Source organism: Oenanthe melanoleuca, chromosome 26, assembly GCF_029582105.1.
Source record: "Oenanthe melanoleuca isolate GR-GAL-2019-014 chromosome 26, OMel1.0, whole genome shotgun sequence".
NCBI classification, from domain to species: domain Eukaryota; kingdom Metazoa; phylum Chordata; class Aves; order Passeriformes; family Muscicapidae; genus Oenanthe; species Oenanthe melanoleuca.
The window spans coordinates 985,535-1,013,528 of NC_079359.1; the positions used below are offsets into that span (position 1 = coordinate 985,535).

Consider the following 27,994-nt stretch of genomic DNA (forward strand, 5'->3'; position numbering starts at 1 on the left):
TTTTTTTTTTTTTTGCTTTTAAAAATTTCCTTTGTTTTATTTCGCTTGGATTTTTTGGGTATGTAGTTGGAATTTTTTTTTTTTTTTTTTGGCTTTTAAAATTTTTGTTTTATTTTGCTTGGAGTTTTTTGGGCGTGTATTTGGAATTTTTTTTCTTTTAAAATTTTTCTTTGTTTTATTTTCCTCGGAGTTTTTTGGGTGTGTATTTGGAATTTTTTTTCTTTTAAAATTCTTCTTTGTTTTATTTTCCTCGGAGTTTTTTGGGTGTGTATTTGGAATTTTTTTTTTCTTTTAAAATTTTTGTTTCATTTTATTTGTATTTTTTGGTGCGTATTTGGAATTTTTTGGGGCATTTTTTCTCTTTTTTCCCCTATTTTTTTGGGTTTTGCTCGTTTCTTTTGGGGTTTTTTTTGTGCTGTTTTTTTTTTTTCCCTTTTGTTTGTTTGTTTTCCTGGTGTTTTGTCCCCTCCCTGTCGCGCCTATCGCGACTTAGGCAGCCAAGGTTAGGGCAGGGCAGTGGCAGCCTGGGGCCATTGCAGCCCCTGGGTCCTTTTGTCATGGAATCAGCACAAAAAAAAAAGAAATTCCAGGAGATTTCCCCCAATTATTCCCTGGGAAAAAATGAGGTAAAATTAAAAAAAAAAAGTTGAATAAAAGATAAAAAGAGACAAATAATAAAGTAAAAGGTTATAGGTAAAGTAAATAATAATAAATAAATAAAGTAAAAGTAGAAGTAAATAAAAGAAAAATATATAAAAGTAAATAAAGAAATAAAGTAAATAAAGAAAAATAAGGAAATAAAGTAAATAAAATAAAGCAAATAAAAATAAATAAAGAAAAAGAAAAAGAAAGAAAAATAAATAAATAAAGAAAGAAAAATAAAGAAAAATAAAGAAAAAAGTAAAAAAATAAAGTAAATAAAAATAAATAAAGTAAATAAAGATAAAGAAAAATAAAGAAAAATAAGGAAATAAAGTAAATAAAATTAATAAAGTAAATAAAAATAAAGTAAATAAAGATAAAGCAAAATCAAGCAAAATCAAGAAAAATCAAGAAAAATAAAGAAATAAAGTAAATAAAATAAATAAAGTAAATAAAGAAAAATAAAGTAAAATAAAGTAAATAAAAATAAATAAAGTAAATAAAGATAAAGCAAAATCAAGAAAAATCAAGAAAAATAAATAAATAAAGTAATTAAAATAAATAAAAATAAATAAATATAAAGAAAAATAAAGATAAATAAATAAAGTAAATAAAGATAAAGAAAAATAAAAAGAAACATTAATATAAAGTAAAAGGCTGGGTGCTTGGCATTTAGGTAAGAGTACATTTTTTATTTTGGAGACACTTTACATTAATTTGTTGCATATTAATTGACTTGTTATGTCTATTTAAACTTTTTTTTAAAAAGGAATTTTAATATTTTAGGAATTGTTTTGTATGGTTTCTTTTTGAGTTTGTTCTTTTTTTAGAGTATCTGTGTTTTTTGGTTGTGGTTTTAATTTATTTTATAAAAAATATATTTTAATTTTTTTAAAATTTTACCTTATACTTTTAATTTGGGCTTTGGTTTTTAATTTTTAGATGGTTGGTAGCAGCTATTTTTAGTGGGTGTTATCTACCTAAGCAGGTAATTTATTTATTATAAACTTTATTAGTTTATGTTGCTTTCAAAGAAAATTATATTTTAAAAATAATTTTAATTCTATACATATAATATTTAATTTAATATTTGCAAAGAGCCAATCCCATAATTTGTATTTACAACACTCCCTCCTACTCCAACCTCTCCTGCACCCCCAAACCTGGGTGGATTTTGCCATTAAATTAAATTTTTAATAAATCTCCACAATTTCCTGTTCTCACCACTCATCACTGTGGGTTTTAATCAGTGAATTAATTTTTATCATTAATTTTAATCATGAATTTTATCATTTCCCCAGATTTTTCTGGTGCTAATCATTGATAATGAAAATATGGTCAGATTTATAGGAATAATTATAATTTTAGGATAATTTGAGTTCATTTCATGCCCTGCTTGAGTTTTATTGGAATTCTTTTTGTCCATTTTTGTTGTTTTTATTCCCAATTCCAACTTTGTCAACTCATTTCTTAGCAGTGTTGAGGCAGCAAAACAACAACAACCAGCTGAGGAATGTCAAATTTTGATTTATTTTTATTTCAAACCGTTGCAGTGACTGAGTGATGTGGATTAAAATCCAGTTCTTCCTCTTTACACAACCATAATATTGAATTTTACAATGGTCAGGACTCTGCCTCTAAAATACTAAAAAAAAAAAAAAAATTCCTTTATTTTCCATGAGTGAATTCCAAGCATTATTGGGAAAAACATCAGGAAAAATCCAGGAAAAATTCAATTTTAGCAACCCAGAAAAATGCCTAAAAATTCTCACTAAAAAACACAAAAATCCCCCAGAAATTGCACAAAAAATGACCAGAAAAACTTCTGATATCTGGACTAAAAAACCAAACACAGCCCCAAAATCCAGTGAGATTTCAGGAATTTCTGAGGGAAAAACTGGAAAAATGGGTGGGCAAAATATTTGGAGGAAATGGGATTTAAAATGGCCCAAACCCACCTAAAATGGAAAAAAAATGGCCCAAAAACTCCTGAAATTTGTACAAAAACACCCAAATTCTGCCAAAATTCCAAGTTTTGCCAAAAAAGTTAAACTGAGACATTTCTTGGCTTTCCCCCTTCCAGCTTTTAATAATTCTGGTTTCTCCTTGTAGTTTTTTAATCATTCTGGGCTATTAAAAAACAGAATTATTTCAGCTGCCACAAGCCCCTGGATGGGGATTTTGGGTTTTTTTTTTAATCCAGGGGCAGTTTTGGGTTTATTTGTTTTTTTTTTCAGCACAGGGAGGTCTCTGCAAACACTCCCAGCTGCTCAGGGAAATTATTTTTTTGTCTGCTTGAAGTTTAAACCCAGCTCTTCCTTTGGTGCAGCTGCTGGGGGGGTTTATTTGACTTTTTTTCAGATGTTAACCAAAACTAAAAGTGGAAAAAAAAAACCCCAAGGCACACACAGGGACTGGAAACCAATGGGCAGCACAGAAATGCTGTGGAATAGATTTTTTAATTTTTTCCTTTGTTTTTTTGGTTGATTTTCAAAGGCACTTGTGGAGAAAGAGGCACTGGGAGGTATCCAGGTGATGATGAAGTTTTCCTGCAAAATTCCCAGGAATTCCTTCTGGCATAGTTTATATTATTATAATTAATTTAATTAATTATTGTAGAATTATTTGATTATTATTAATGGTCCCTGGCAGTGCCCAAGGCCAGGAATTTTTAAAATCCTTCCCTCCCAACCCATCCCATGATTCTGGGATTGGATGGAGCAGGAATTAGGAATTTTATCTGCTCTGGGTAAGATTTCCCATCTCTAAGGAGAGATCTTTGCTGAAACACTTTAAGGTGCAAGTACAAAAACCAATAAATAAAACCTGAATCTTAAGTGGCAGCTCCTTTAAAAAATGAGGCACTTCTCTCATGTTCTACAAAGAACTAGAAATATTGATAGGATTAAATATTTACAGGATTAAAAAGCCATTTTTTCTTCTTTTTTTTTTTTTTTTTAAGACAATGAAATAAAATTTCAACTGGTTGTTAACCAGTTCTCCCTGTTTCCAAAACCAAGGGTGCAGAAAAAGATGTGGGATGTGTGGGGGAATTAAACACACAAAATTAAACAGAATTAACACATAAAATTAAACACACAGAACTCCAGCCCTGAAGTGGGAATTTCCTAAAAATTCTCCTCAATTTGTACCAAATTTTTTTTGCCAGGTCTCTTCTCCACCATGAAAATCTGGGATGTGTGGGGGGAATTAAACACACAAAATTAAACAGAATTAACACACAGAATTAAATACACAAATCCAGAATTAAACACACAAAACTCCAGCCCTGAAGTGAGAATTTCCTAAAAATTCTCCTCAATTTGTACCAAATTTTTTTGGCCAGAACTGCTCTCCACCACAAAAATCTGGGATGTGTGGGGGAATTAAACACAAAATTAAACAGAATTAACACACAGAATTAAACACAAAAATCCAGAATTAAACACACAAAATTAAACAGAATTAACACATAAAATTGAACACAAAAATCCAGAATTAAACACACAAAATTAAACAGAATTAACACATAAAATTAAACACACAGAGCTCCAGCCCTGAAGTGGGAATTTCCTAAAAATTCTCCTCAATTTGTAACAATTTTTTTTTGGCCAGGTCTCTTCTCCACCATGAAAATCTGGGATGTGTGGGGGGAATTAAACACACAAAATTAAACAGAATTAACACATAAAATTGAACACAAAAATCCAGAATTAAACACACAGAGCTCCAGCCCTGAAGTGGGAATTTCCTAAAAATCCTCCTCAATTTGTACCAAATTTTTTTGGCCAGAACTGCTCTCCACCATGAAAATCTGGTATGTGTGGGGGAATTAAACACAAAATTAAACAGAATTAACACACAGAATTAAACACACAAAACTCCAGCCCTGAAGTGGGAATTTCCTATAAATCCTCCTCAATTTGTACCAAATTTTTTTGGCCAGGTCTCTTCTCCACCACAAAAATCTGGGATGTGTGGGGGGAAAGTGGCACCAAAGGGAAATGGGGAGTGGTTCCTTCCTTTCCTTTTATCCCACAAAGTCTTTTTCTCTTCCTCCTCCCCACTAAAACAGCAGGAGGGGTTTTTAGGGAGCTGTTTCCTACCCCAAATTCCCTCCTGGCTGCAGCAGAATGGTGGGAGGGCAATTGAGCAGCAGTTGCCAAAAGCAGTTTGGGGAGGGGTGGAGGTGTCCCAAAAGTGCAAAGGGCCCTTTTAGGGGCACACAAAGGGATTTACAGCCCCTCTCACCCCAATAAAGGGGCAGCAGAGCAGGAAAAGGGGCTTGGCAGGAGTTAAATTCCCATTTTGGCAGCTCCTGACTGAATTTTGGGGTCTCTGAATTTGGGGGGGTGAGGGTTGTGCTGCTCCAGCTCCCAAAATTCACCCCCAGATTTCACAGCTCCTGATGGGAGTGCTGGGCCCTGCAGGACACAGATCCATCATTCCACAGCTGGGAACCCACAGGGCTCAGGGTGTGTCCCCAAAGGTCACTGCAGGGCTAAAGGTGCAGAAAATTAAAATATTCCCTCTGACAGCTCAGCCTGGGACAGGCCAGCACTGCCAGAGGAGGAAGTGCTCAAAAATTAAAAAAAAAAAATAAAAAAATTCAATGTAATCCAAGCCACTGCTTGGATATGGATTGTGCTCCACCAAATCTCCCACTGGGAAAAAAGAGGAATCTTCCCCCTCCTCTTCCTTCCATCCCCACTCCAAGTCACTGAGCAGAGAAAAGTTCAAAATCTCAGGGGGAAGAAGCCCCAGAGCAGTGAGAGTTGAGGGAAAGGTGATGGTGAGGATGATGATGGTGAGGATCAGTGCCAGGGCTTCAGCAGCAGCCCCAGCCTGGGGGAGAGGTCTCCTGGAGGCTGATGTAGTCCCCAGTGCCAGCAGAGGCAGAGCTCCCATCTCCTGAGGATGAGCACATCATCTTCTCAATCAGAACCCTGGGGAAAAACAGTCGTGGGTTTGTGTGGGGGTGGTGGCTCAACCAAAGAGTCAAACATGAAAACAAAGCCCAGAAGGATGTCAACTGAAAGTGAGTAAACGATGGGAAAAAATGAGGAAATGATAAAAGATCAGGTTAAGGGATGGTGAATGGACTTGGGGAACTTTCCTCCATCCCAGGCTGCTCCAAGCCCCGGCCCTGGGCAGTGCCAGGGGTGCAGGGAATGGGCCCTGGCACACCCCACAGGCCTGTCCCTACCTCATGGCCTCGTTGATGTTCTTGTTTTCCTTCACAGACGTCTCCACCCAACCTGAAAATCCATTTTCTTTGCTGAAGCGATCGATTTCCTCCCTGGTCACTGCCCACGGGGAGAGGTCACACTGCAATGAGGAGTTCACACAGCATTTCAGAACCCCAGAATGGTTTGGGTTGGTGGGACAAAAATCCCCCAGTCCCACCCCTGGGACATCTCCCTGTCCCAGCCTGGGACACTAACAGGGATGGGGCAGCCACAGCTTCTTGGGATAATTTGTGCCAGGGTCTCCTCATCCTCACAGGGAGGAATTTCTCCCTAATTTTGAAGCTGGGGGGCCATTCAGGGGCTGTGAGGAGCTCCCAGCTCTTGGGGCAAGGCTCTCCTGGGATGCTGCAAGCAGCAATTTCTTTATCTGATATCTCAGTCACTGACACACCTCAGGCAGGCACGCCTGGAATGGAGATTCCAACACTGTCCCTCATCCCAAATGTGCCAGGAGAGGTGGCACAGGTGTGGTGGCACTGATGCCACCAGGATGGACAGAGCCTGGCCCAGAGCTCCTGGTGCAGCCACCCCAATTTCCCTGATCCTGGCCAAGCAGAATCCCAGGATCCCTGAGGCTGGAAAATCCCTGTGGGATCATGGATCAGCTGTGCCCGATCCCCACCCTGAGCACTCAGTGCCACCCCCAGGCTGGGCACTCCAAACCTCCCTGGGCAGCCCCTGCCAACCCTTTCCATGAGGAAATTCCTGCTAAAATCCACCCTGAGCCTCCCCTGGCCCAGCCTGAGCCGTTCCCTCTCCTCCTGTCCCTGTTCCTGGGATGAGATCCCAAATCCCCCCCGGCTGCCCCCTCCTCAGGGAGTTTGCAAAGCAATCAAGGGAAATAAATAATTATTGAAGTGTCATTTGTGGAGAAGTGGATCAGAAAAGCCACTCTCCTGCCCACCCACCCCATCTTTGAGTCATCTGCATCTCCCAGAGCAGGCAAGTCTCAAACTGAATTTGGAAAGGGCTCCTGAGGCAGCGCTGGCACAGGGAGAACACAAGGGGGGTTTGGAAAGGAAGGGAAAATCCATCATTGAAAGGCAGAAACCAACACAAAACCCACACAAAAGCCATAAATCCCACAAGGCTCACCTTGTTGGCCAGCAGCAGGCAGGGCACTGGGCTCCCATCTGGCAGCAGCACTTTGCTGTCCAGGTCCTGCTTCCACTTCTGGCTGTTGCTGAAGGTGCTGCTGTTGGTGACATCGAACAGCACGACACAGGCCGAGGCCTCCCTGTAGTACAGGCGGGTCATGGACGTGAAGCGCTCCTGCCCTGGGTCAGAGCCAGCACAAAACAGCCCCAGCTGTGGGTCTGGCCTTGGCCCACGGGAACCATGGCATGGCATGTGGGTGGCTGATGGGAACCATGGCATGGCATGGTCTGTGAATGGCTCAAGGGAACCATGGCATCATTCATGGTCTGTGGGTGGCTCATGGGAACCATGGCACCTCATGGTGGCTCATGGGAACCATGGCATCATTCATGGTGTCTGGATGGCTCAAGGGAATCATGGCATCATTCATGGTCTGTGGGTGGCTCATGGGAATCATGGCATCATTCATGGTCTGTGGGTGGCTCATGGGAACCATGGCATGGTCTGTGGGTGGTTCATGGGAACCATGGCATGGCATGGTCTGTGAATGGCTCATGGGAACCATGGCATGGCCTGTGGGTGGCTCATGGGAACCATGGCATGGTCTGTGGGTGGTTCATGGGAACCATGGCATGGCATGGTCTGTGAATGGCTCATGGGAACCATGGCATGGCCTGTGGGTGGCTCAAGGGAACCATGGCATCATTCATGGTCTGTGAATGGCTCATGGGAACCATGGCATCATTCATGGTCCCTGGGTGGCTCAAGGGAACCATGGCATCATTCATGGTGTCTGGGTGGCTCATGGGAACCATGGCATGGCATGGTCTGTGGGTGGCTCATGGGAACCATGGCATGGTCTGTGGGTGGCTCATGGGAACCATGGCATCATTCATGGTCTCTGGGTGGCTCATGGGAACCATGGCATCATTCATGGTCTGTGAATGGCTCAAGGGAACCATGGCATCATTCATGGTCTCTGGGTGGCTCATGGGAACCATGGCATCATTCATGGTCTGTGAATGGCTCAAGGGAACCATGGCATCATTCATGGTCTGTGAATGGCTCATGGGAACCATGGCATCATTCATGGTCTGTGGGTGGTTCATGGGAACCATGGCATCATTCATGGTCTGTGGGTGGCTCATGGGAACCATGGCATCATTCATGGTCCCTGGGTGGCTCAAGGGAACCATGGCATCATTCATGGTCTGTGGGTGGCTCATGGGAACCATGGCACCTCATGGTCTCTGGGAAATGGATGTGGCAGCTCAGGCTGGGTGTTCTGCCTCAGTGTCTCTGCACTGGGCACGTCTCAGATGGTAGAATTAGGACATTCCAGATTTGTTTGGGTGAAAAGGGGGCAAAGATCACCCAGTGCCACCCCCTGCCATGGGCAGGGACACCTTCCCCTGTGCCAGGGAGCTCCAGGTGCTCTGGGACCCTTCCAGGGATGGGCCAGCCCCAATATCTGCATTATTCCCACTGTCCCTCAGTGCTGCCCACACCTCCAGCTCCTTTCTGGGGCCAAAACTGAAAGCAGTTTCTTGCTGCATTGCTCACTCTGCCAACTTCTCCTTCCTGTTGCCTTTTTAAGGATTCCAGGCACCCGAGCAACAAAACCAGAGGAAACCACAGCCCTGTTTCCCTCCCTGCTCCACATCCAGAGGTGCCATTTTAGAGATGCTGCTGCTGCCCAGACCTCTCCTGGTGCCAGGGAATTTGGGAAATTATTTCTCTGCCCTCTCCAGGGAGCAGGTGCCACTCCAGCCCATGTAATTCTGCTCCTCAGAGTGTGTCTCATTGCCAGAAATTTGGATTTTAACACAGGATTTGGAGCTGAGCAGTCTCATATCCAGCCAGTCCCACATTCCCTCTGCTCTGGCTCTGGAACAGAAAGGAAAGGCTCAGCAGGAATTGCTGTGTGCATTCCTTGCAGGTGGATTTTTAATTAAATATTTAAATTGCTACAGCAGGCTCGAGGCAGCAATGCAGAGCAGTCCTGTCCCTGGAATCCACAGGCTCCTGGGATTTATTTTTGGAGGAGAAGGAAAAGGAAGAAAAAGGAAGAGAAAGGGGGAAAAGAAGGCAAAAAAGGCCAAAAAATGAGAACTTTAGAAAAACCTTCAAAATACCTGCAATGTCCCAGAGCTGCAGCCGAACCGTCTCTGACTCCGACCACTGAACCACCTTCAGTGCAAAATCCACTGGAGAATCCCCAAAAAACCAGAAGGGAAATGTGATCAGGGCCACTCTGCACAGCCTGTCCCCATCCCCAGAGCACCACCCCAGCCCCCAGCACAGAATCCTGGCCCAGGGCCACCAGCCCACGGCCAGTTCCAGCCTGGATGGGGCTTGGGGCCACCCGGGACAGGGGAGCTGGGAGCTCCCTCCCACCTGAGCCAGCCCAGATTTGATGCAAGCAGCCCAGGGAGTCAGAAAGGGGAAGCCCTGGGCTGTTCTCAGATCCTGATGTGCAAAACCTGCCCTGCTCCTGCAGCCAGACCCAAAACCAGGAACAAAGCACAAAAAAAAAAAAAAAAAAAAAACCCAAAAAAAAAAAAACAAACCAGAAACCAGTCTGCAGCATTTCCTGCTGGGAGAGACCAGGGCACAGCCTGGAGCTCTGGGGCTCTCTGGCATTTCCAACCCCAAATCCATCCTCTCTCAGGCCAGGAATAAGAAGATTTAAACAGCTCTGCTCAGCCCTCTCCATTCTGGGTCCTTGGGGAGATTTCCTTGGCAGCTCCAGGTTATTCATTTACACAAAACCCAAATCCTGCTCAGCCCCATTCCCAGCCTGCTCCTCCCAGACCTTCCCCTCAGCAGCGAGGCCAGGCTCTCCAATCGATGCCAAACCAGCGCTGCTGCTGCTTTTACTGGGATGAGCTGAGCCCGTAAACTCAGATTATCCAGTTTAAATCTCTGGGGTGGTTATTCCATGGGGTGGAGAAGGATGGGACACCCCAAACGAGCCGGGCAGAGGAACAGAATCCCCCGGGAGTTCATGCCCCATAAACACCGATGATCCGCGGCTGTTCCGACCCCAAATTCCCAACCCCAGAGCCCGGGGAGGACGGAGGACACAGGGGCGAGTTCCCCGGGGCGGGGGGCGAGGAGCGCGGCTCGGGATGCGCACCGGGACGGGAGCGGTGCCGGACCCCGGGACTCCCAAGGACCCCCCGAAAACCCCCAGGAAACTCCCAGGAAACACCCTGGAACCCCCCAGGAAACACCCTGGAACCCCCAGGAGGACGGGGGGACAAAGGGGCGAGTTCCCCGGGGCGGGGGGCGAGGGGCGCGGCTCGGGATGCGCACCGGGACGGGAGCGGTGCCGGACCTCAGAACTCCCCAGAAAGCCCCAGAACCCCCCCGAAAATCCCCTAAAACCCCCGGGGAACCCCCCAGGAGCCCGGGGAGGACGGGGGGGCAGAGGGGCGAGTTCCCCAGGGCAGGGGGCGAGGAGCGCGGCTCGGGATGCGCACCGGGACGAGAGCGGTGCCGGACCCCGGGACCCCATGGAACCCCCTAGAACCCCCCGAAAACCCCTAGGGAACATCCAGAAACTCCCCAGGAAACACCCTGGAACCCCCAGGAGGACGGAGGACACAGGGGCGAGTTCCCCGGGGCGGGGGGCGAGGGGCGCGGCTCGGGATGCGCATCGGGACGAGAGCGGTGCCGGACCCCGAAAACCCCCAGGGAACCCCCGGAAAGCCCCGGGGAACCCCCCAGGAGCCCGGCAGGGCAGGGCAGGGCAGGGCAGGGCTCACCTCCCACGGTGGATTTGTAGTGCCGGTTGAAGCTGTCGTTGGCGTAGCGCTGCACCAGCGATGTCTTGCCCACCGTGGCGTCCCCCACCACCAGCACCTTGAACATCCGATCGCGCTGCCCCATCCCGGCCGGCCCGGCCCCGCTCGGTCATGTGAGGCTCAGCTGGGGCAGGGCGGAGCCTCCCGGGGCTGCCGGGAGCTGCAGTTCGGTGCTTTCGGTCTGAGCCGGCCCCGGGCACCGCCAGATCCTGCCCCGAGCATCGCCTGTGTCAGCGCACCCTGCTCTGTGCACCCCCAAACCCTGCTCTGTGCACCCCCAAATCCTGCCCCGAGCATCGCCTGTGTCAGCGCACCCTGCTCTGTGCACCCCCAAATCCTGCTCTGTGCTCCCCCAAATCCTGCTCTGTGCGCCCCCAAATCCTGCTCTGTGCTCCCCCAAACCCTGCTCTGTGCACCCCCAAATCCTGCTCTGTGCTCCCCCGGATCCTGCTCTGTGCACCCCCAGATCCTGCTCTGTGCTCCCCCAAACCCTGCTCTGTGCTCCCCAAACCCTGCTCTGTGCACCCCCAAATCCTGTTCTGTGCACCCCCAGACCCAGCCCCGAGCATCCCGTGTCAGCAGATCCTGCTCTGTGCACCCCCAAATCCTGCCCTGTACACCCCCAGATCCATCCCTGCACATCCCCTGTACCCCAAACCCTGCTCTGTGCCCCCCCAGATCCAGCCCCACAACAGGCACAAACCTCTCCCAGTGGATTTTGCATTTTTAAACAAGTCTCCCCTATTGCTGGCCCTTCTCCCACCAAAGCCCAGGGCTCTGCTCCTTTCTGCAGCTGCTGCTCCTTCCCCTGCCAGGAGGTGCCAACACAGCCCAGGGTCTGCCCCCAAAATTCACCCAGAGTGTGAAGCCAGCAGGGGCTGGGGGCAGCTCCCCAAACTCAGGCTTTGCTTTGGGGTCCTGCTGTGGGTGAGCTGCAGGCACAGCCCTGCAGGAAACACCAATTCCTGCAGACCCAGGGGCTCCCTGCACCCCACATCCCTTCTGTCCCCCAAAACCAGCAGGAATGGGCAGAGGCCTGGATTCTGCAGCCAGGGAGGGCCAGAACAAACACTTGGATTCCTGCTGGAGCCCCCAGGACCTGGCCAAGGGCAGGCCAAGGTCACCTGGCACTCCCAGTAATCCCAGTTTGCTTCATGCCCAGTAATTTATTTGATTTTCGTAACTCTCCTATCAAAAAGAGCTCCAGCCTGAGCTCAAAAAAGCCTCAAAAGCTGAGAGGGGCCTTGAACCCAAAGGAAAAAAAAAACAAACACCACAGTCCACATAAATAAATGTCATCTTTATTTAACCAAATATAATTTATCCATTAAGTCAACATCTGTCAGTTATAGGAACTATAAATAATTAAGACAGTCTTTTTCCTTTAATAAAAGAGTAAACCAGGATTTTCATCTGCAGGCAGCTGTAGAGAGTAGGCATGCATTGGAGTGCAACCAGTGGGAAGAGATTTGTTTGGTTTTTTTTTTCCATCACTATTCCTCAATTTTAAATTAGATTCTTCCCTGACCATTCCCCAAGCACACCTCTGACCATATTTAATGTACAGACCCCCCACCCCCAACCAGGAGAGGCAGATTCCTCCTCTAGGGAATCTTTTCCTGGGGAATTCAGTGGTGATGTGAAAGGCCAGCAGAGTTTCTCTGTGCATCCATAAAAGCTGAAGTGCTAATGGAAGCAAGTCGTGCATTTATTCTTCAACATCAGGCAGAGAAACCAAGTGAGCAGCTGAGAATATTCCAGAAAATATTCCAGAAAATAAAATACTCCAGGAAATATTCCAGGAGTCCCTGGGCTGAGGGGTGAGCACACAGGGACAGGGTTTGCTGTGTGTTGGGTTTTTGGAGCACAGCTTTGGCCAAAGCAGATCTGTGAAATGTCACAGGGGGAGGAGCAGGATCAGAGCTGCTCCCAGGGAGCAGAGAGAGGAGGGGGACTGAGCCTGATGTTGGATTAGCAAGGGAAAAAAGGGGAAAATCATCTCAGAAATACAACCCTGCTCCTCTGAGGGGCTGGGGAGGAGCAGCCTGAGCTCACCTGCCTCTGCACCCCAGCAGCAGCAGGAAGGGCTCCCACAGCTCCAGGGAGCAGCCAAGAGCCAGGCTGGGCTCCTGTGGCTCTCCAGAATTCCATAATCCTGACCCCTCTTGCAGCAGGGCCAGCTCTGCACCAGCTCCTGGGCTGGGACAAGGATCCTGGACTGACTTTGGTCTTGATTTGCCCACCTGGGTGCTCCAGCTCTGGGCTTTTGCTGCCCTTCCATGGGGAAGGGAGGGAATCCCAGCCAGCCCTGATGGGAGCAGCACAGAAAGCAGGAGGGGAAGCAGCAGAGCAGGAACCCTGCACCCCCAGCTGGGCTGAACCCCAACCCCAGACTTTGCACAGGGCCAGGGGGGCTCCTGTTCCCCAGAGCTGCACCAATCCAGCTGTGCCTGCATTTCCAGCTGTTTCCCAGCTACACAGAGAGAGAAATCCCCTGGATCCATGGACATCCATCCCTAACAGACAGAGCAAAATGCTCCTCCCCAGCTCAGCACTGGGGGCTGCAAGGGGCCCCTCAGCAGCCAAAAGCAAACCTGGACACACAGACCAGGAGCTGTTTGTCCTTCCAGCCCTCAGCTGCACTGAGGGGAGCCAGGGAAATGGAGCAGCACCAGGAGCTCCAGCAGATCCTGCAGGGGAGGGTCCCCAGCCCCTCTGGTGGGGCTCAGAGCAGCTGAGCCCAGCTCAGCAGGGCAGCAGCAGCCTGGGAGGTACAGCAGAGCCCAGCCAGGGCTGGGGATCTCAGAATGAGCTCACTGCCACTCCTGGGGGGCACAGGAGCCTTCCTCATCTCCCTCCTCACCCCCTCCCCGATGAGAGCTCCAGAGCCCAGGCAGGGCTGGCTCTGCTGGAGGTGCCAGCTCAGCAGGGCTGAGCTCCAGCTGAGGGTTTAAAACGCTTATGAAGCGAAAAAAGCAGCTCCACACCTGGGGGGGGTGGGCAGGGGGGGCCCTGCACGACCTGGCTGAGCAGGAGCTTCATGGAACCTTGGTTCAGACACAACTGCTACGAAAATTGCACTTAGTGATTGTCTGGTTACACTTCTGTTTGTTTGTTTGTCCTCCCTAAAACTAGATAGGCTTTCTGTACAAACTTGGCTTGAAGTAGAAACCACGTAAAATTCCCATTGAAAATAATGAGAATCTGATATCAAAGGTGAAGTCTCTAGGGGGTGGGAGGAGGGGGAAGCAAAGAAACAACAAATGGAAGGGGAGAGCCGTGGGAAGGGAGCAGAGAGGGATTTAATCCCCAACATCAGAGTCCCGGTCCCCGATGAGCCAGAGCACGTGGAAGCTGAGGGCCAGCAGCCCTGTCCCAATCAGGTCCCCCAGGGCTGTCAGGTAGGGGATGGAGAAGTTGTCAGGGTCCAGGTGCCTGCCCCACATCCAGTGCACCATCCAGTCAGCAATGTAGAGCAGGATCAGCACCTGGAAGAGCCACAACCCCTGAGCTCTGCACCCAGATCAGCTCTGCCTGCCCCAGGGAATCACAGCCCATCCCAAAAAATGGAGCTGGAACTGTCAGCCACAATTCCTGAGCTCTGCAACCCCAAATCAGCTCTGTCTGCCCCAGGGAATCACAACCCATCCCAAAAACAGAGCTGGAACTGTCAGTAACAATTCCTGAGCCCTGCAATACCAGATCAGCCCTGCCTGCCCCAGGGAATCACAGCCACATCCCAAAAACAGAGCTGGAACTGTCAGTAACAATTCCTGAGCCCTGCAATACCAGATCAGCTCTGCCTGGCTCAGGGAATCACAGCCACATCCCAAAAAATGGATCTGGAACTGTCAGTAACAATTCCTGAGCCCTGCAACCCCAAATCAGCTCTGCCTGCCCCAGGGAATCACAGCCCCATCCCAAAAACAGAGCTGCAACTGTCAGCCACAATTCCTGAGCTCTGCAACCCCAAATCAGCTCTGTCTGCCCCAGGGAATCACAACCCATCCCAAAAACAGAGCTGGAACTGTCAGCCACAATTGGTTTTGGGTGTCCTTCACAAGAATCACCCCTGTGGGCTCCCACAGCTCCAGGAAATGCCAGGGAAAAGGGGAAACACTCCCTGCAAATCCCACATCCTCTCTCCATCCATCACCAGCCCTTTCCAAATTCCCAAATCACCCCCAGGACAGATGAGGAGGAAACACTCTGGCTATCAAAAGGACTCCAAAGAGAGCAAAGGCAGATTCTAAACTCCCCAGGAATGGAAGGGAGGAGCTGTGTGTCTGTCAGGCAGGGACAGGCTCTGCACACCTGAGCAGTGCCCAGGGCAGGTGACACCCCTGGCCAGCCCAGCCCTGGGGGCTCCCAGCTCACCTGGAGCAGTGCTGCTGTCATGTAGAACAGGATGAAGATGAGGGTGAGCGTGGTGTGGCCCCCCTGCATGGAGCTGATGGTGTAGAGGAAAACCAGGTGCCCGGGCACCACCAGGAGGAAGAGCACGCGGGCAGAGCGGGAGTTCACGTCTGCAGAGGGGATCCAAGGGTTAACAGGCCTGGCTGACACCCTGCAGCCGTGCCCAGGGCCAGCCTGGCAGGCTGGGAGTGCCCTGCATGGGACTGCAGGTCCCTCCCACCCACTGACTGCAGATCTGGCAGAGCCCGTGTGTCCCTTCCAGCTCAGCACATCCCTCACCCCCGAGCACTGAGCCCCTCGCTGTGCCAGGCTCAGCTGGCACTCACCCTCCCCTGGCTGTACCTGGGCTGAAGAAGGTGCTGCAGGGGCTGGGGCACCTCCTGGGGGCCGTGCCAGGGCTCTCTCCAGGCTCCCCACTCATGTGCAGGTAGGTGGAGATGCGGCTGGCCTGCACTGCCACCAGGTTGCCTCCCACACCTGCAGGGCACAGACAGCGCTCAGGGCACCTCCAGGAGCTGCTCCCAGCACAGCTGGAGGTGCCAGCTGCTGGAATTACACAGCACAGCCCATTCCTGACCCCACTTCTGCTCCTGCAGATGAGAGGAGCTGGGACAAAGCTGAAGCAGTTTTGTTACTGCAGCTCGGGGTGGAAGAAATAAGTGAAACAAAAATGAGTCAGGCAGCAAAACAGACACAGGAAGTCCAAAACTTTTCTTTTTCACATAAAACTGTGAAAACCAGCAGCACAAGATGCACTGGCTCAGAATTAACTCCACTTATTGGAAAAAAACAATTAAAAAATGAGCTCTCCTGGTTTGTCAGGCAGAAAGGAGGTGAAAACTTTACACCAGAACCAATCAGATTTCCTGACTCCAAAGTACAAATACAAAACTTTGTGTTGCCAGGGGCAAATATTTTGGAAGGTGAGGGATTTCCACCAGACAGGTGGAATAAGGAAATGAAGAAGTCCCTGGAAATGTGGTTTTTAGGGAATAACCTCCCAGGCCTTTCACCTGTAAGGGTGGCACAGCCAAACCTGTGTGCCCCTGGTTTTCTGAAGGAATAATAAACTTTTCTACAGGAATAACTCACTTTTCTAAGGGAATAATTCACTTTTCTAAAGGAGTAACTAACTTTTTTAAAGGAATAACTGCTTCTCTAAGGGAATAACTAACTTTTCTCTAAGAATAACTAAGTTTTCTAAAGGAACAACAACTTTTCTACAGAAATAACTACTTTGCTAAAGCAAAATTTTTTCTACAGGAATCACTCCATTTCTAAGGGAATCACTCCATTTCTAAGGGAATCACTCCATTTCTAAAGGGAATCACTCCATTTCTAAAGGGAATCACTCCATTTCTAAAGGGAATCACTCCATTTCTAAAGGGAATCACTCCATTTCTAAAGGGAATCACTCCATTTCTAAAGGGAATCACTCCATTTCTAAAGGGAATCACTCCATTTCTAAAGGGAATCACTCCATTTCTAAAGGGAATCACTCCATTTCTAAAGGGAATCACTCCATTTCTAAAGGGAATCACTCCATTTCTAAAGGGAATCACTCCATTTCTAAAGGGAATCACTCCATTTCTAAAGGGAATCACTCCATTTCTAAGGGAATCACTCCATTTCTAAGGGAATCACTCCCATTTCTAAGGGAACCACTCCCATTTCTAAAGGGAATCACTCCATTTCTAAGGGAATCACTCCATTTCTAAGGGAATCACTCCATTTCTAAGGGAATCACTCCATTTCTAAGGGAACAACTCTCAGCAGCCAGCCAGCCCTGCAATCCCAGCCAGCCCAGTTTGCCCAGGGCTGCAGGGCAGGACTCACCATTGATGACAGGTGTGAAAACTGCCATGCCAGCAAAGTTGGGATCCGACACCGTCCTGTCCAGGATCAGCCCCCCAACGCTGCAGGGGGAGGCAGATGGGGGAGGTCAGGGCTGGGAGAAGCCCAGGGGGGGTTTGGGGACAGGGCCAGCCCCACCTGCTGATGGCCATGGCGATGATGACGGGCTCCCAGCCCGAGTACAGCACCTCCCTGGTGGCCGAGTTCCTCTTGGCCACCACGATCCAGAGGGGCAGCAGGGAGATGAAGAAGGCACACACCAAGGGGTTCACGTAGGCTTTGCTCTCTGGGGAGGGGAAGGGCAAGGAAAGAAGCAGAGAAATCAAAGCCACGTCCCTCAGCAGCTGCAGGACCTGCTGGTTCCCTCTCCCAGGGAATCTGGGATCTGTTTTCCAGCAGATCTCACTGAGATCTCTTCAGTTGCAGCTGCTCATCCCCACTCCCCACAGCCAGGCAGGATCTCCCAGGGCTGTTTCCTCCACCCCTGGATGAACCTGAGCCCCAGCCCCGTGTCCCAGGGAGGAAGGAGGAGGAAGGAAGAGGAAATTGGGAGTGTCCAGCTGCAGCCCTGCCCTGAGGATTCCCAGCTGGAGCTGATGGAATCCCAATCTGCCTTCTGCCACTGCTCCAGCCCCAGCCAAGCACTGCAAGGGACCAACCTCTCCCTGAGCACTTCCCTGGGCAGCAGGAGCTGCACAAGGAGCGAGGAGATCCCTCCCTGCCCCAAGCTGAACCAGGCAGCTCCGGGGCAGGAATCCCTCCCAGCCCAGAGCAGAGAGGCTGAAATGAGAGCAAGGAGCAGGCAGGGACAAGGCTTTTAGTGGCTGCTCACCCAGCTCCTTGTACAAGCCCCAGCTGATCCCAGAGAGCAGAGCCAGCGTGATGAGGTCGCCCAGGCTGGCGGCGATCGGCGTGGCCACGTTGTCAGGGTTGATCCCCATCCTCCTGGAGCCAATGATCACCCCAATCATAATCATGCCTGCAGCAGGAAGGGCAATAAAAACCAGGCTGAGGCCAAGGGGCTGCTGAGCCTGAGGTCCTCACAGCAGGACACAGGTGGGTTAAATCTTTGGATGAAGATTCAGGAGGATGTTCTCTGAGGTTTTCAAGGTTGTTTATTGTTTCTTATCAAAGAAATTATTTCTCTAGCTGACAGCACTCTGTTCAGCTTGAGATCCACTGCCTGTCCTTGGGGCAGGACTTATCCTTTACACTATAAATTACCTACCTAATATTTACAATTACTTTCCTATACATGACAATTTTATTACACTGTCCAACTCTGTCTCAGACCAATGTCAGGCTGGCACTTAACATGGATGGCATGAAGAAGAAGAAAGAAAAGACACACCCCACCCAAAATCCTCCATATTAGCTTCAAACCCCCTAATATAAACATTTCTAAAAATTCACTTTTCTATCGTCTAACAATCTAATTTATACTCCAATTATTTTTTGTGACTTGTAATCCTTCCTGCAATGTTGGTAATTTTTTTTCAGTGACTTAAGTCCAGCCCATGGTGTCAGGGTCCGCACCACATGCAGAGTCCTGAGCACCATGCAGGGTCTCTGAGACTCCTGCCAGGGGGGGTCTAGAGGCACCCAGGGAATCCCAAAGGGGAGGTGAGTGTTTTAGAGGGGCAGCTGAGAGGGGGAGGCTCTCACCCAGCACCAGGGAGGCGATGAAGGCAGTGGCCACGCTGCTGGCACACAGCAGCACCGCGTGCTCCAGGCTGAAGTGCCCGTCAGGGATCCACCCGAACACCACGGCTGCAATCGAGGCCAGGAATCCAACCACGGTGGCCTGGACCTGGAAATGGGGACAGAGGCACCAAAACAGCCCCAGGCTGTGGGGAGAGGCTGCCAGAGAATCTGCATCACCCCTGGCAGTGCCCAAGCCAGGCTGGAGCTGGGATAGTGGAATGTGTCCCTGCCCATGGGAAATGGATGAGCTTTTCCAACCCAAACCACTCCATGATTTTATTCTGTGATTCTAAGAGGGAAGCTCCACCCAGGGGGAGCAGAACCACCCAATGCCCTCCCATCAGGCAGAGAATATGACAGCAAACAGCCAAACAGGGCATTGAAACCTCCCACAGCTGCCCAGCTGCAAACATCCCCCTTCCCTCCCCTTACCTGGATCAGAGCCATGTTCCCTGTGATCATCTTCCAGAGCTCCTTGGGGGTGTCCATCTGGCCAATATTAGCCTGAAGAGCAAAGGAGACACTGTGAAAGCCTGACAGCTTCTCACCTGCAAATTCCTGCCTGCCAGAGCCCCCCAAACCCTCAGCTCTGGCAGGAGAATTCAGCAGGAAAGGGAGTGTGGAGGGAATCACACCAAGCAAAACATCTGGAGGGAATGTTGCAATAGCAGTGAGACCTCTCTGTGCCCCTGACTGCACTTCCTGTGGAAATCATTGTATTTCTGGTGGAAATTATTGTATTTCTGGTGGAAATTATTGTATTTCTGGTGGAAATCACTGCATTTCTCAGGGAAATCATTGCATTTCTCAGGGAAATCACTGCATTTCTCAGGGAAATCACTGCATTTCTCAGGGAAATCACTGCACTGCTGACCCAGCTGGGTCAAGCTGCCCCCAGGCCAGGGTGCAGAGCTCAGCTCAGCTCTGTGCCCTGCACGTGGGGCAGAGCTGGCAGCAAACCCTCCTGTGCTGGAACAGGCTGAGCAAACAAGGCTGGGGACACGTGGGGACACAGAGCAGCAGTGGCACAGGGTCACCTGGCACAGGAGGGGCTGGGCAGGATGACCAGGAGAGGGAAATTACTTGAATTCCTGGTGTAAGAACCACTGCAGGGCATGAGCTCTGCTCCTCTTCTCCTCCTGGATAAGTTTATTTCCAATTTGCATCATTAGGAGCTGATGAGCTCAGGAACAAGGGGGAGGGAAGTGCAGGTTGGAGGTGCTGCCTGCACAGCAGCAATTTTCCTCCTCTCAGGTGGAAAACAAGAAAACCAGAAATCATTGATTGATTAATCCCCCTGCTCTCCTTGCTGGATGTGCTTTGGAGCTGCCAGCCGGTTTTATTGAGATGCCAAATGATTCTGGGCAGAGGGGAGGAAGGAATGGGGGAAAACCAACAAAACCTGACTGGAGCAGCACATCCAGCACAGGAACCTGAGCTCCATAAGAAGCCTGACCTTAAAATTCCAGCCACATGGCAATTAGGCTGGGATTAGCACAACCTCACTGCAGGCACTTAATCCTTTAACTAATGGGGGAGTTCTGCCTCTTAATTGTGAAAGGAATTTCTGAGGTGCCCTAAAGCAGCACTAATTAGAAACCCAAAATGTGAGAATCCCTGCAGGCTGCTCCCTGGGGGGAGAGCTCAGGATGAGCCCCAAGAGGGAGAGGGGGCTCCCTGTGCACCCCTGGCAGCTGAGATGCTCCTGCCCCCAGCACAGGCAGGGCAGGGCAGGTTCAGGCATTGCCTGGTTTTAGGGGGGCAGGCAGGGCCAAAGCCTGGGGACAGGAGCTGGGGTGTGCCTGTGAGCCCCTGCAGCCAGCAGGGCACAGTTCTGCATTCCTGGCTCCTCTGCCAGGGACACACCAGGGCCAGCAGGGGAAGGTCCCTGGGGCTGGGACAGCAGGGATCCCATCCTGATCCCTTTGGGGATCAAGGGATTGGTTCCCCAGAGCAAAGGGGGTGAACAAAGCTCAGCCTCTGCCCCCAGAGCCACAGCACCAACCTCCAGAGGAGAGGAGCTGCCAGAGGAACCAAGCCCTGCAGCTCTGCTGTGCCTCCTCAGGCAGCCAGGAGAGCAGAGAGAGCCAGGCAGGACTGAATTCTCCATCCCTCCAGCTCAGTGAGTTCCCAAGCAGCTCCTTGGGCTGAGGAACATCAGAACCACCAGGAGCAGGGGCAGGGGACAGAAACAGGGACAGGGACAGGACCCAGCTGCCCCCTGCAAGGGCTCCCCTCAGGAATTCCCATCCCAGGGGAGTTAAAATCTCAGCAGCAGGCAGAGAGCACCTTGCAGGTGGGAGATGCCAAGCCCCCAGCATGGGGACACAGGGACATCAGGCTGGAGATGCTCTACAGAGGAGGGAGTGTCACTGTCCTTGTCCTTGTCCCTGCCAGGACAGGTGTGGGTCCCTCTCCAGGGGAGAACACAGAGCAATTCCTGGGCTCTGAGGAGCTGCCAGAGCCTGCCCAGCCCTCAGGGATGCTCAGGGCACAGGGACCAGAGGGGATTCCAGCAGGAGAAAGGCCCAGCTGTGACCTCCATGCCCCTGTGAGCTCCCCTCTGCCCCTGGCTCAGCCAGCCTGCTCTGTGACACTGCTGTGCCCAGCCCCAGCAGGAGGAACTGAGCTGTCAGCAAAGCTCCAGCACCATTAATCCTTGCAATCCCTTCAGCCCAGCAGGGTGGAAACACCTCCCCAGGCTGCACCCCAGGCTCTGCAGGGATTTTGGGGTCTGCCCTGCCACCCCCAGCCCTCCCAGAGCAGGTGTTCCTCTCCTGCCCACTCACAGCTGTGGACAGACGGGATGCCAGGGTCATCTCCAGGTTCCCCTTCAGGCCCAGCAGAGCAGGAACCAAGATAAAAACCTCAGTCACGTATTTGAAGACGTCCCAGTGCTGCAAGGTTGGAGCACAAGAAATAAAATCATTCAATAAAAATGGTTGATGCCACCCCTGAGTGTCACCTCTGTCACCTGGCACTGCCCTGAGCTGACAGCAGTGCCCTCCCTGCTCCACTCTGGGAGCTCTGCTGTGCTTTTCCCACTTCTGACATTTGCAGCAGGCACCACATGATCCTGCTGGGCTGAAAAATCCGCTCTGAGCCAGCAACTTTCAGTGAAAAATCCCCCAAAGAGCCACCAGTGACAAAATGTTTACACACCCAGAGGCCAGAACTGGGGAAGATGAAGAGGCTTTGCCCAATACTTGCAGTTTTTGGCAGATTTGAGTGCTGAGGTTTGGTCAGACTCAGCTGAGAGCCTTTTCTATGTCTGTGCCTTTCAAATATAAATATAAATATAAATATAAATATAAATATAAATATAAATATAAATATAAATATAAATATAAATATAAATATAAATATAAATATAAATATAAATATAAATATAAATATAAATATAAATATTTCCCTGCTACCTGTGTTAACTCAGACATTTCCTAACTCCTCTGCCCCTCCAGCTGCCCTGGGGTGAGGAGCAGAGGCTGCCATGGTTATTTAGGAAAAAAACAGAGTAATTGCAAATTGCAGGGCAAGCAGCCTTCCAGGGGAGCAGCTGAGAACACAAAACCACTCCAAACCCCCTCACAGCCACAGCCAAAACCACCCAAACCTCACTGCCCCGTTTTTTCATGGCCAGTGCCCAAAATCTCTGTTCCCCACCCTGCCATACTCCCTGAAGGACACAGGGCACAGAAATCCCAGCTGGGGATGTGCTGAATGTCACCCTGCAAATGTCACCTGTAAATGTCCCCTCCCTGAGCCCTCCTTGGCAGTGCCACCCTGCCAAACTTCTCTCCAGGACCAGGAAATCCATCAGCAAACACAGATCCACCTGCCTGCCCAACAGCCTCCTGGGAGGAAGGAGCTCTGATTTTGTGTTTGTTTTTCCACCCTTCACCTCTGCAGTTTCCTGGTGCTTTGCTATTCCAAACTCAAGAAATCACAGCAGGGAAATGAAAAAAAAAAAAAAAAAAGTGGAGGCAAGCTTGAGATGAACTGGGATAATTTCTCCTCAAAGGGAAAAGGTTTTTTTTTCCAGTGATAAAAATCCTCCTTGTGTTTCTGACAGCCTGGGGAGGCCCTGGCACAGGCTGTGACTCCCCATCCCTGGGAGTGTCCAAGGCCAGGCTGAGCTTGGAGCAGCCTGGGATGGGGAAAGTGACCCTGCCATGGGATGGGACCAGCCTTGAGGTCCCTCCAAGCCAAACCCTGAGGGATTTTATGCCAAGCTGACTCACAGATAAGATCCCTCAGCCACTTCCCAATCCCAGCTCTGCCCCTGCTGCAGGATGAGGCTCCTGAGGTCACCCAGGAGTGCTGGAGGTGCCCAAGGGTGGCACTCAGAGCTCTGGGCTGGGGACAGGTGGGGATGGGGCACAGGGTGATCCTGCAGGGATCTTCCAGCCTCGGGTCTGGGATTCTGTGTGATCTGAGCTCAGGGCTGGAGCTCCCCACCAGCCCAGCTCAGCCTCCCCAGCTATTTTTAGGAGGCTCTGGGATGGTTTTGCTGCGTGTCCAGAGGGTGAATCCCTCATTCCAGCCCCCCCCAGGGCTCCAGCAGGACGGGCTGGCTGCCACCAGAGCCACTTTGTCACTTCTGCCTGTGCGCAGCCTCCAGAATTCCCAGGGCAGGCACCAGCCCAGGCTCTCCATCACCTCACCCCAAGCCTGGCTTTGGAAATGAAGCTTTAGGGGAGGCTGCTCTGCCAAACTGGAGCCTGCAGCAGCTCCCTGAGCAGGACAGGAGCCCAGCCCTTCCCTGCAGAAAGGAAGAAAAGCCATTTTTGGGGAAGGAAAACAAGGAGGTTTCTGCAGAGCTCAGCAGCTCGCAGGACCCGTGGGCTCCTGCCAGATTTGTTAATGTCAGATGTTGTAAAACACTGGGAGTCTGTGGGGCTGCACAAAGCTCCCTGTGCAGGGAGTGCCCACAGAGCCAGAGCCAGGCTGCTGGGGAAAGTCAGGAGAAAAAAAACAAACAAAACACACAAACTATAAAAAGGCCAAAAAAAAACACACCCAAAAAAAAAAAAAAAAAAAAAAAAAAAAAAAAAAAAAAAAAAAAAAAGAAAAAAAAAGGGAAAAAAAAAAGAGGAAATAAGAATTTCAGTTCAGTTCATGGAGCTGTTAAAATCACACAGAAATACAGAAATAAGCTGGTTTTAGGGAAGCAAACACAGCAGGCAGGATCCCAGTGCCTCCCATGCAGCCCTGCAGGGCTCTGGAAGAACCATCCCCCTTCCCCACCTGTGCCATTCCCAGGGCTCAGTTAACCCAAGGCTGAGGGGAGCTGGAGCTGCCCAGCCACAGGCTGAGCTGCTGTGGGACACAGGAATTGCAGTTTTGTTCCCAAAGGCCACAACAATCAGGGCAGCAGAGCACAGGGCACAGTCCCAGCCCTGCCTGCTCCAGGAAAAACTTCAGCCGGGGCTCAAACCACTTTGGGGAACTTCCAGAAGAGCCAGGCAGGAGTTTACAGGGATTCTTGAAAGGAAAATGTGCTGGAAATGTCCTTATTTTTCAGAAAACGATTCTGGTAAATCTCTCCCAGATTAATTGAGCCCGTCCAGCCTTTCCTGTTTGGAGTCTCTGCCCAGCTGCCCTGGCAGGTTCCACCAGAGAGGCCACAAGGATGAGCAGAGCACAGGGCAGGCAGGGAAACTGCTGCTCTGGGCAGGACGGCTCGAGGAGTGTCTGCCTGACCACCCACACACCCCAAAATCCCCCCTGGCTTCCTGGCAGTGAGCTGGGCTGGTCCCAGCTGCCAGGGGCTGACACTGGAGCTCTCCCTGCCCACGCCAGGGCTTGTTTACCCCAGCCCAGCAAACACAGCAGCTCCAGCACAGCATTTCTGGCTGCCCACAGCTCCCCAGGGCTGCACCCCATCCCAAACCCACCGAGTCTGTGCCTCAGGGATGGGAGGCCTGGCCTTCAGGGCAAGGAGAAGCTGCTCTGCTGGCAGGCACGCTTGGGAAAGTGGTGCAGAGCAGCACAGGAGCCCCGGTTTGCAAAGGCACCATTCCCACATGGAACACAAGCAGGCTGGCAGTTCCCACAGCGTCACCTGCCTCAGGGAACACCTCGGTTCCCATCCAGAGCCCTGCTGGCCTTTGCTAAAAGGCATCTCCACAGCCCTGCCACCCCGGGTGCCTCCAGAGCACAGGGAGTGGTGCAGGAAGCTCTGGAATGAGCCTGGCACATGCTGGGAGAAACATTAACCTGGCTGGCACGAGCCTGAGCAGCACAGCACGCTCCTGGGTGGGAAGGGACAAGAGGAATCAGTCCCTGGGGTGGGATGGCAGCAGCAGGGAGGGGATTTAACTCCAGATGTGATGCACACAGTGCTCTCAGTTCCCAGCTTCAGCTGCACCTTCTCCTCTGAGCCACAGCGTCCTTATCCCTCACACCATTCCCATCTCCTTAAATTAACAGAGCCAGGGCTGGGACAAGGTGATGGAGGTGATGGAGGGCTCCCCATCTGCCCCAGGGAACTGTTTTCCCCCCAGCCTTGGCGTTCCTGGATCCCACCACTCCCCAGAGCCCGAGCTGCAGAGGCAGGGCAGCCCCGTCCTACCTGCACCACGTCCAGCACCATCCCGGCAGCCACGGTGCCGAACCCGGCCAGCAGGAAGGGGAAGAGCACCTGCAGCCCGATGGAGAAGGAGGTCTCCTTGAGCGGCGGGGCGGGCTCGGCGCCCCGCTCCGTGCTGGTGTCATCGCTCTCGTTGCTCTGGCTGCCGTTTTCCAGCAGGGCATCCTCCTCCCTCACGCCCTTGGCGTTGGCTCGGGACTCCAGCAGCAGCTCCACGCCGCCGCCCTGGGGCCGCAGGGGCTCGGCGGGCTGGGCGCGCTCCGGGCCGGCCGCGCAGCCCCCGGGCACGGCCCCGTTGGCCTGGGGGGGCTCCTGCTGCTCCAGCTCGGAAGCCATGCCGCAGGACAGGCTCTGCTGACCCTTGCCTCGCTGGGCCTACAGCCAGCAGCTGCTCCAGGAGGGATCTTCTGCCAGCAGCAGCTTATCCACACGGCCTGTGCAGCATGGAGCAGCGAGCTGTGCCAGCGCTGCTCGCCCGCCCGGGAGTGCAGAGCCTGCTCCTGCGGCAGAGATCCCCATCCAGCAGCGCCCAGCCAGGGGACGGCGAGCACGGGCGGCCAGGGGACACGGCAGCAGCTGGGAATGGCAGCAATTCCCTCGGCTCCGCTCCTCTCCAGCGCTGGGGGTGCAGCAGCCACCAGGGCGGGATCCGAGCTTCCCTCCCTTGATGTGACACCTCAGTGCATCTTCTCCCGGCTTTTTTTCCAGAGGGAAAACCAGATGAAGTGAAGGACACAGAAGCTTAAAGGAACACTGAAGGAAAGGACTGGATTTTGGAGATGATCCCACTCAGGCTCTTCTTGCTACGAGGGCTTTGCCACTTCCTCCAGTGGCACTGTCCCTCTGCAGAATTCCAGTCCGAAGGCTCCTGCGGGCTTTCTGCCAGAGCAGCCAGCGATTCCAGCAGGCTTCGAGTGTCACTGCCGTCCTCCTCCTCCTCCCCCAGAAGAATTTCTCACCCAGCAGCACGAGGCGAGCACAGCTCTCACTCCGAGTGACAGCAGGTCCCCAGCGAAGGTTACTCACGGAGCTGGGCGGGCTGCAGGGTGGGGGCTGGCATTGGGACAGCCTGGGGCTTGACGTGGTTTTCCAAGAACTCTTCTTTCACCTGAAACACACGGCAGGAAAGCCGATATTCCGTGGGGTCCCGTGGCTCCTGGCAGGGCCCGCAGCTATCCCCTGGCTGCTCTCCCAACCCCAGGCACCCTCCGGGCTCAGAGGGGGTGCGGGGGCAGAGCAGGAGGGACCCGCAGGACGAATCCCGCGCCCGGGGCTCCTCCGGGGCTCCTCCCGCTGCCGCAGCGCCGGAGCTGCCGCAGAGCCCGCAGAGCCCCCGGTGCCGGTACCGCTGCCGTGTCCCCAAGGCACCGGTACCGCTGAGTCCCCACGGTACCGCTGCCCTGTCCCCCCGGTGTCGGTACCGTGTCCCCGCGGTACTGGTACCGCTGAGTCCCCGCGATGCCGGTACCGCCGCTGTGTCCCCCCGGTGTCGGTACCGTGTCCCCGCGGTACCGCTGCCCTGTCCCCTCGGTGTCGGTGCCGTGTCCCCGCGGTGCCGGTTCCGCCCGGTGCCGCTCGCTCCGCTCCCGCTGCGCACCCGCGGCTCCCCCGCCGCCCCGCGCTCAGCCCCGCCGGGCCCCGCCCCGCGCCGCCCTGACATCACCGCCGGCCAATGGCGGCCGCGCCCGCCCCGCCGTGCCGCGCTGCAATTGGTCCGGCGCGCGTGGCGTCACGTCTGGCCCCGCCCCCGCAACGAGAAGGCCACGCCCCTTTGGCGGCTCGGGGGGCGGGGCCTGTGGTCACGTGCGGCTGAGCCCGCACCGGGCTGGAGCGGTCGGTGTGTCTGTCTGTCCTTCCGTGTGTCTGTCCATCCCTCTGTCAGTGTGTCCGTCCAGCCGTCCTGCCGTCCCTCCTTCCATCCATCATCCATCCATCCATCCATCCATCCATCCATCCATCCATCCATCCATCCATCCATCCATCCCTCCATCCATCCATCCATCCATCCATCCATCCATCCATCCATCCCTCCATCCATCCATCCATCCATCCATCCATCCATCCATCCATCCATCCATCCATCCATCTCCCATCCATCCATCCATCCATCTCCCATCCATCCATCCATCCATCCATCCATCCATCCCTCCATCCATCCATCTCCCATCCATCCATCCATCCATCCATCCATCCATCCATCCATCCATCTCCCATCCATCCATCCATCTCCCATCCATCCCTCCATCCATCCATCCATCTCCCATCCATCCCTCCATCCATCCCTCCATCCCCCGTGCTTTTACCTGCTCTCACCCGCTCTGTCCCTCGCAGGGGATCCCTCGCTGTGCCCCTGGGGACAGGGATTTCACAGGTGACCAGGGGTGTCCTGTGGTGCCACCACCCCCAGGGGTGATTCCACCCAGGGAAACTCGGCTGGATCCAGGCCAAGGAGCACCAATGTTCTCAGTGGTACCCGCTGGATTTCAGGTTTCTGCCCGGCTGAGGCAGCTCAGAACAAAAGCTCAGGAATATTGTCACGTACTCTGCCTCTGTTTGTGCCAAACTGTCCCAAACAAATAAATAAATAAAGAGCATAAAAACTCCTGCTACAGAGGTCAGGTCCTCTGTAG

At 51.8% G+C, this 27,994-nt stretch overlaps 2 protein-coding genes across 4 annotated transcripts; both read right to left on the reverse strand.

The window, feature by feature from the left end:
* Window positions 1-3,600: 3,600 nt before the first annotated feature.
* On the reverse strand, window positions 3,601-10,924 carry RAB29 (RAB29, member RAS oncogene family). The gene is made up of 5 exons (XM_056511509.1): window positions 10,760-10,924; window positions 9,125-9,196; window positions 6,987-7,168; window positions 5,849-5,970; window positions 3,601-5,588 (listed from the first exon to the last, which is right to left on the reverse strand). Exons 1-5 carry the CDS (start codon window positions 10,881-10,883, stop codon window positions 5,471-5,473), a joined length of 618 nt encoding a protein of 205 aa, XP_056367484.1. The 5' UTR covers window positions 10,884-10,924; the 3' UTR covers window positions 3,601-5,470.
* Window positions 10,925-12,077: 1,153 nt separating this feature from the next.
* SLC41A1 (solute carrier family 41 member 1) lies at window positions 12,078-27,961 on the reverse strand. Of its 3 annotated transcripts, none has more exons than XM_056511147.1 (11): window positions 27,668-27,961; window positions 25,347-26,472; window positions 21,562-21,669; window positions 19,205-19,276; window positions 18,734-18,878; window positions 17,901-18,047; window positions 17,207-17,354; window positions 17,051-17,130; window positions 15,557-15,691; window positions 15,176-15,324; window positions 12,078-14,286 (listed from the first exon to the last, which is right to left on the reverse strand). In XM_056511147.1, the coding sequence occupies exons 2-11, from the start codon at window positions 25,698-25,700 to the stop codon at window positions 14,101-14,103; spliced, it is 1,524 nt and encodes a 507-aa protein (XP_056367122.1). In that variant the 5' UTR covers window positions 25,701-26,472; window positions 27,668-27,961; the 3' UTR covers window positions 12,078-14,100. The 3 variants fall into 3 exon arrangements, with proteins under 3 accessions (XP_056367122.1, XP_056367120.1, XP_056367121.1); XM_056511145.1 differs by lacking the exon at window positions 27,668-27,961 and adding an exon at window positions 26,861-26,984; XM_056511146.1 differs by lacking the exon at window positions 27,668-27,961 and adding an exon at window positions 26,786-26,828.
* Window positions 27,962-27,994: the final 33 nt, after the last annotated feature.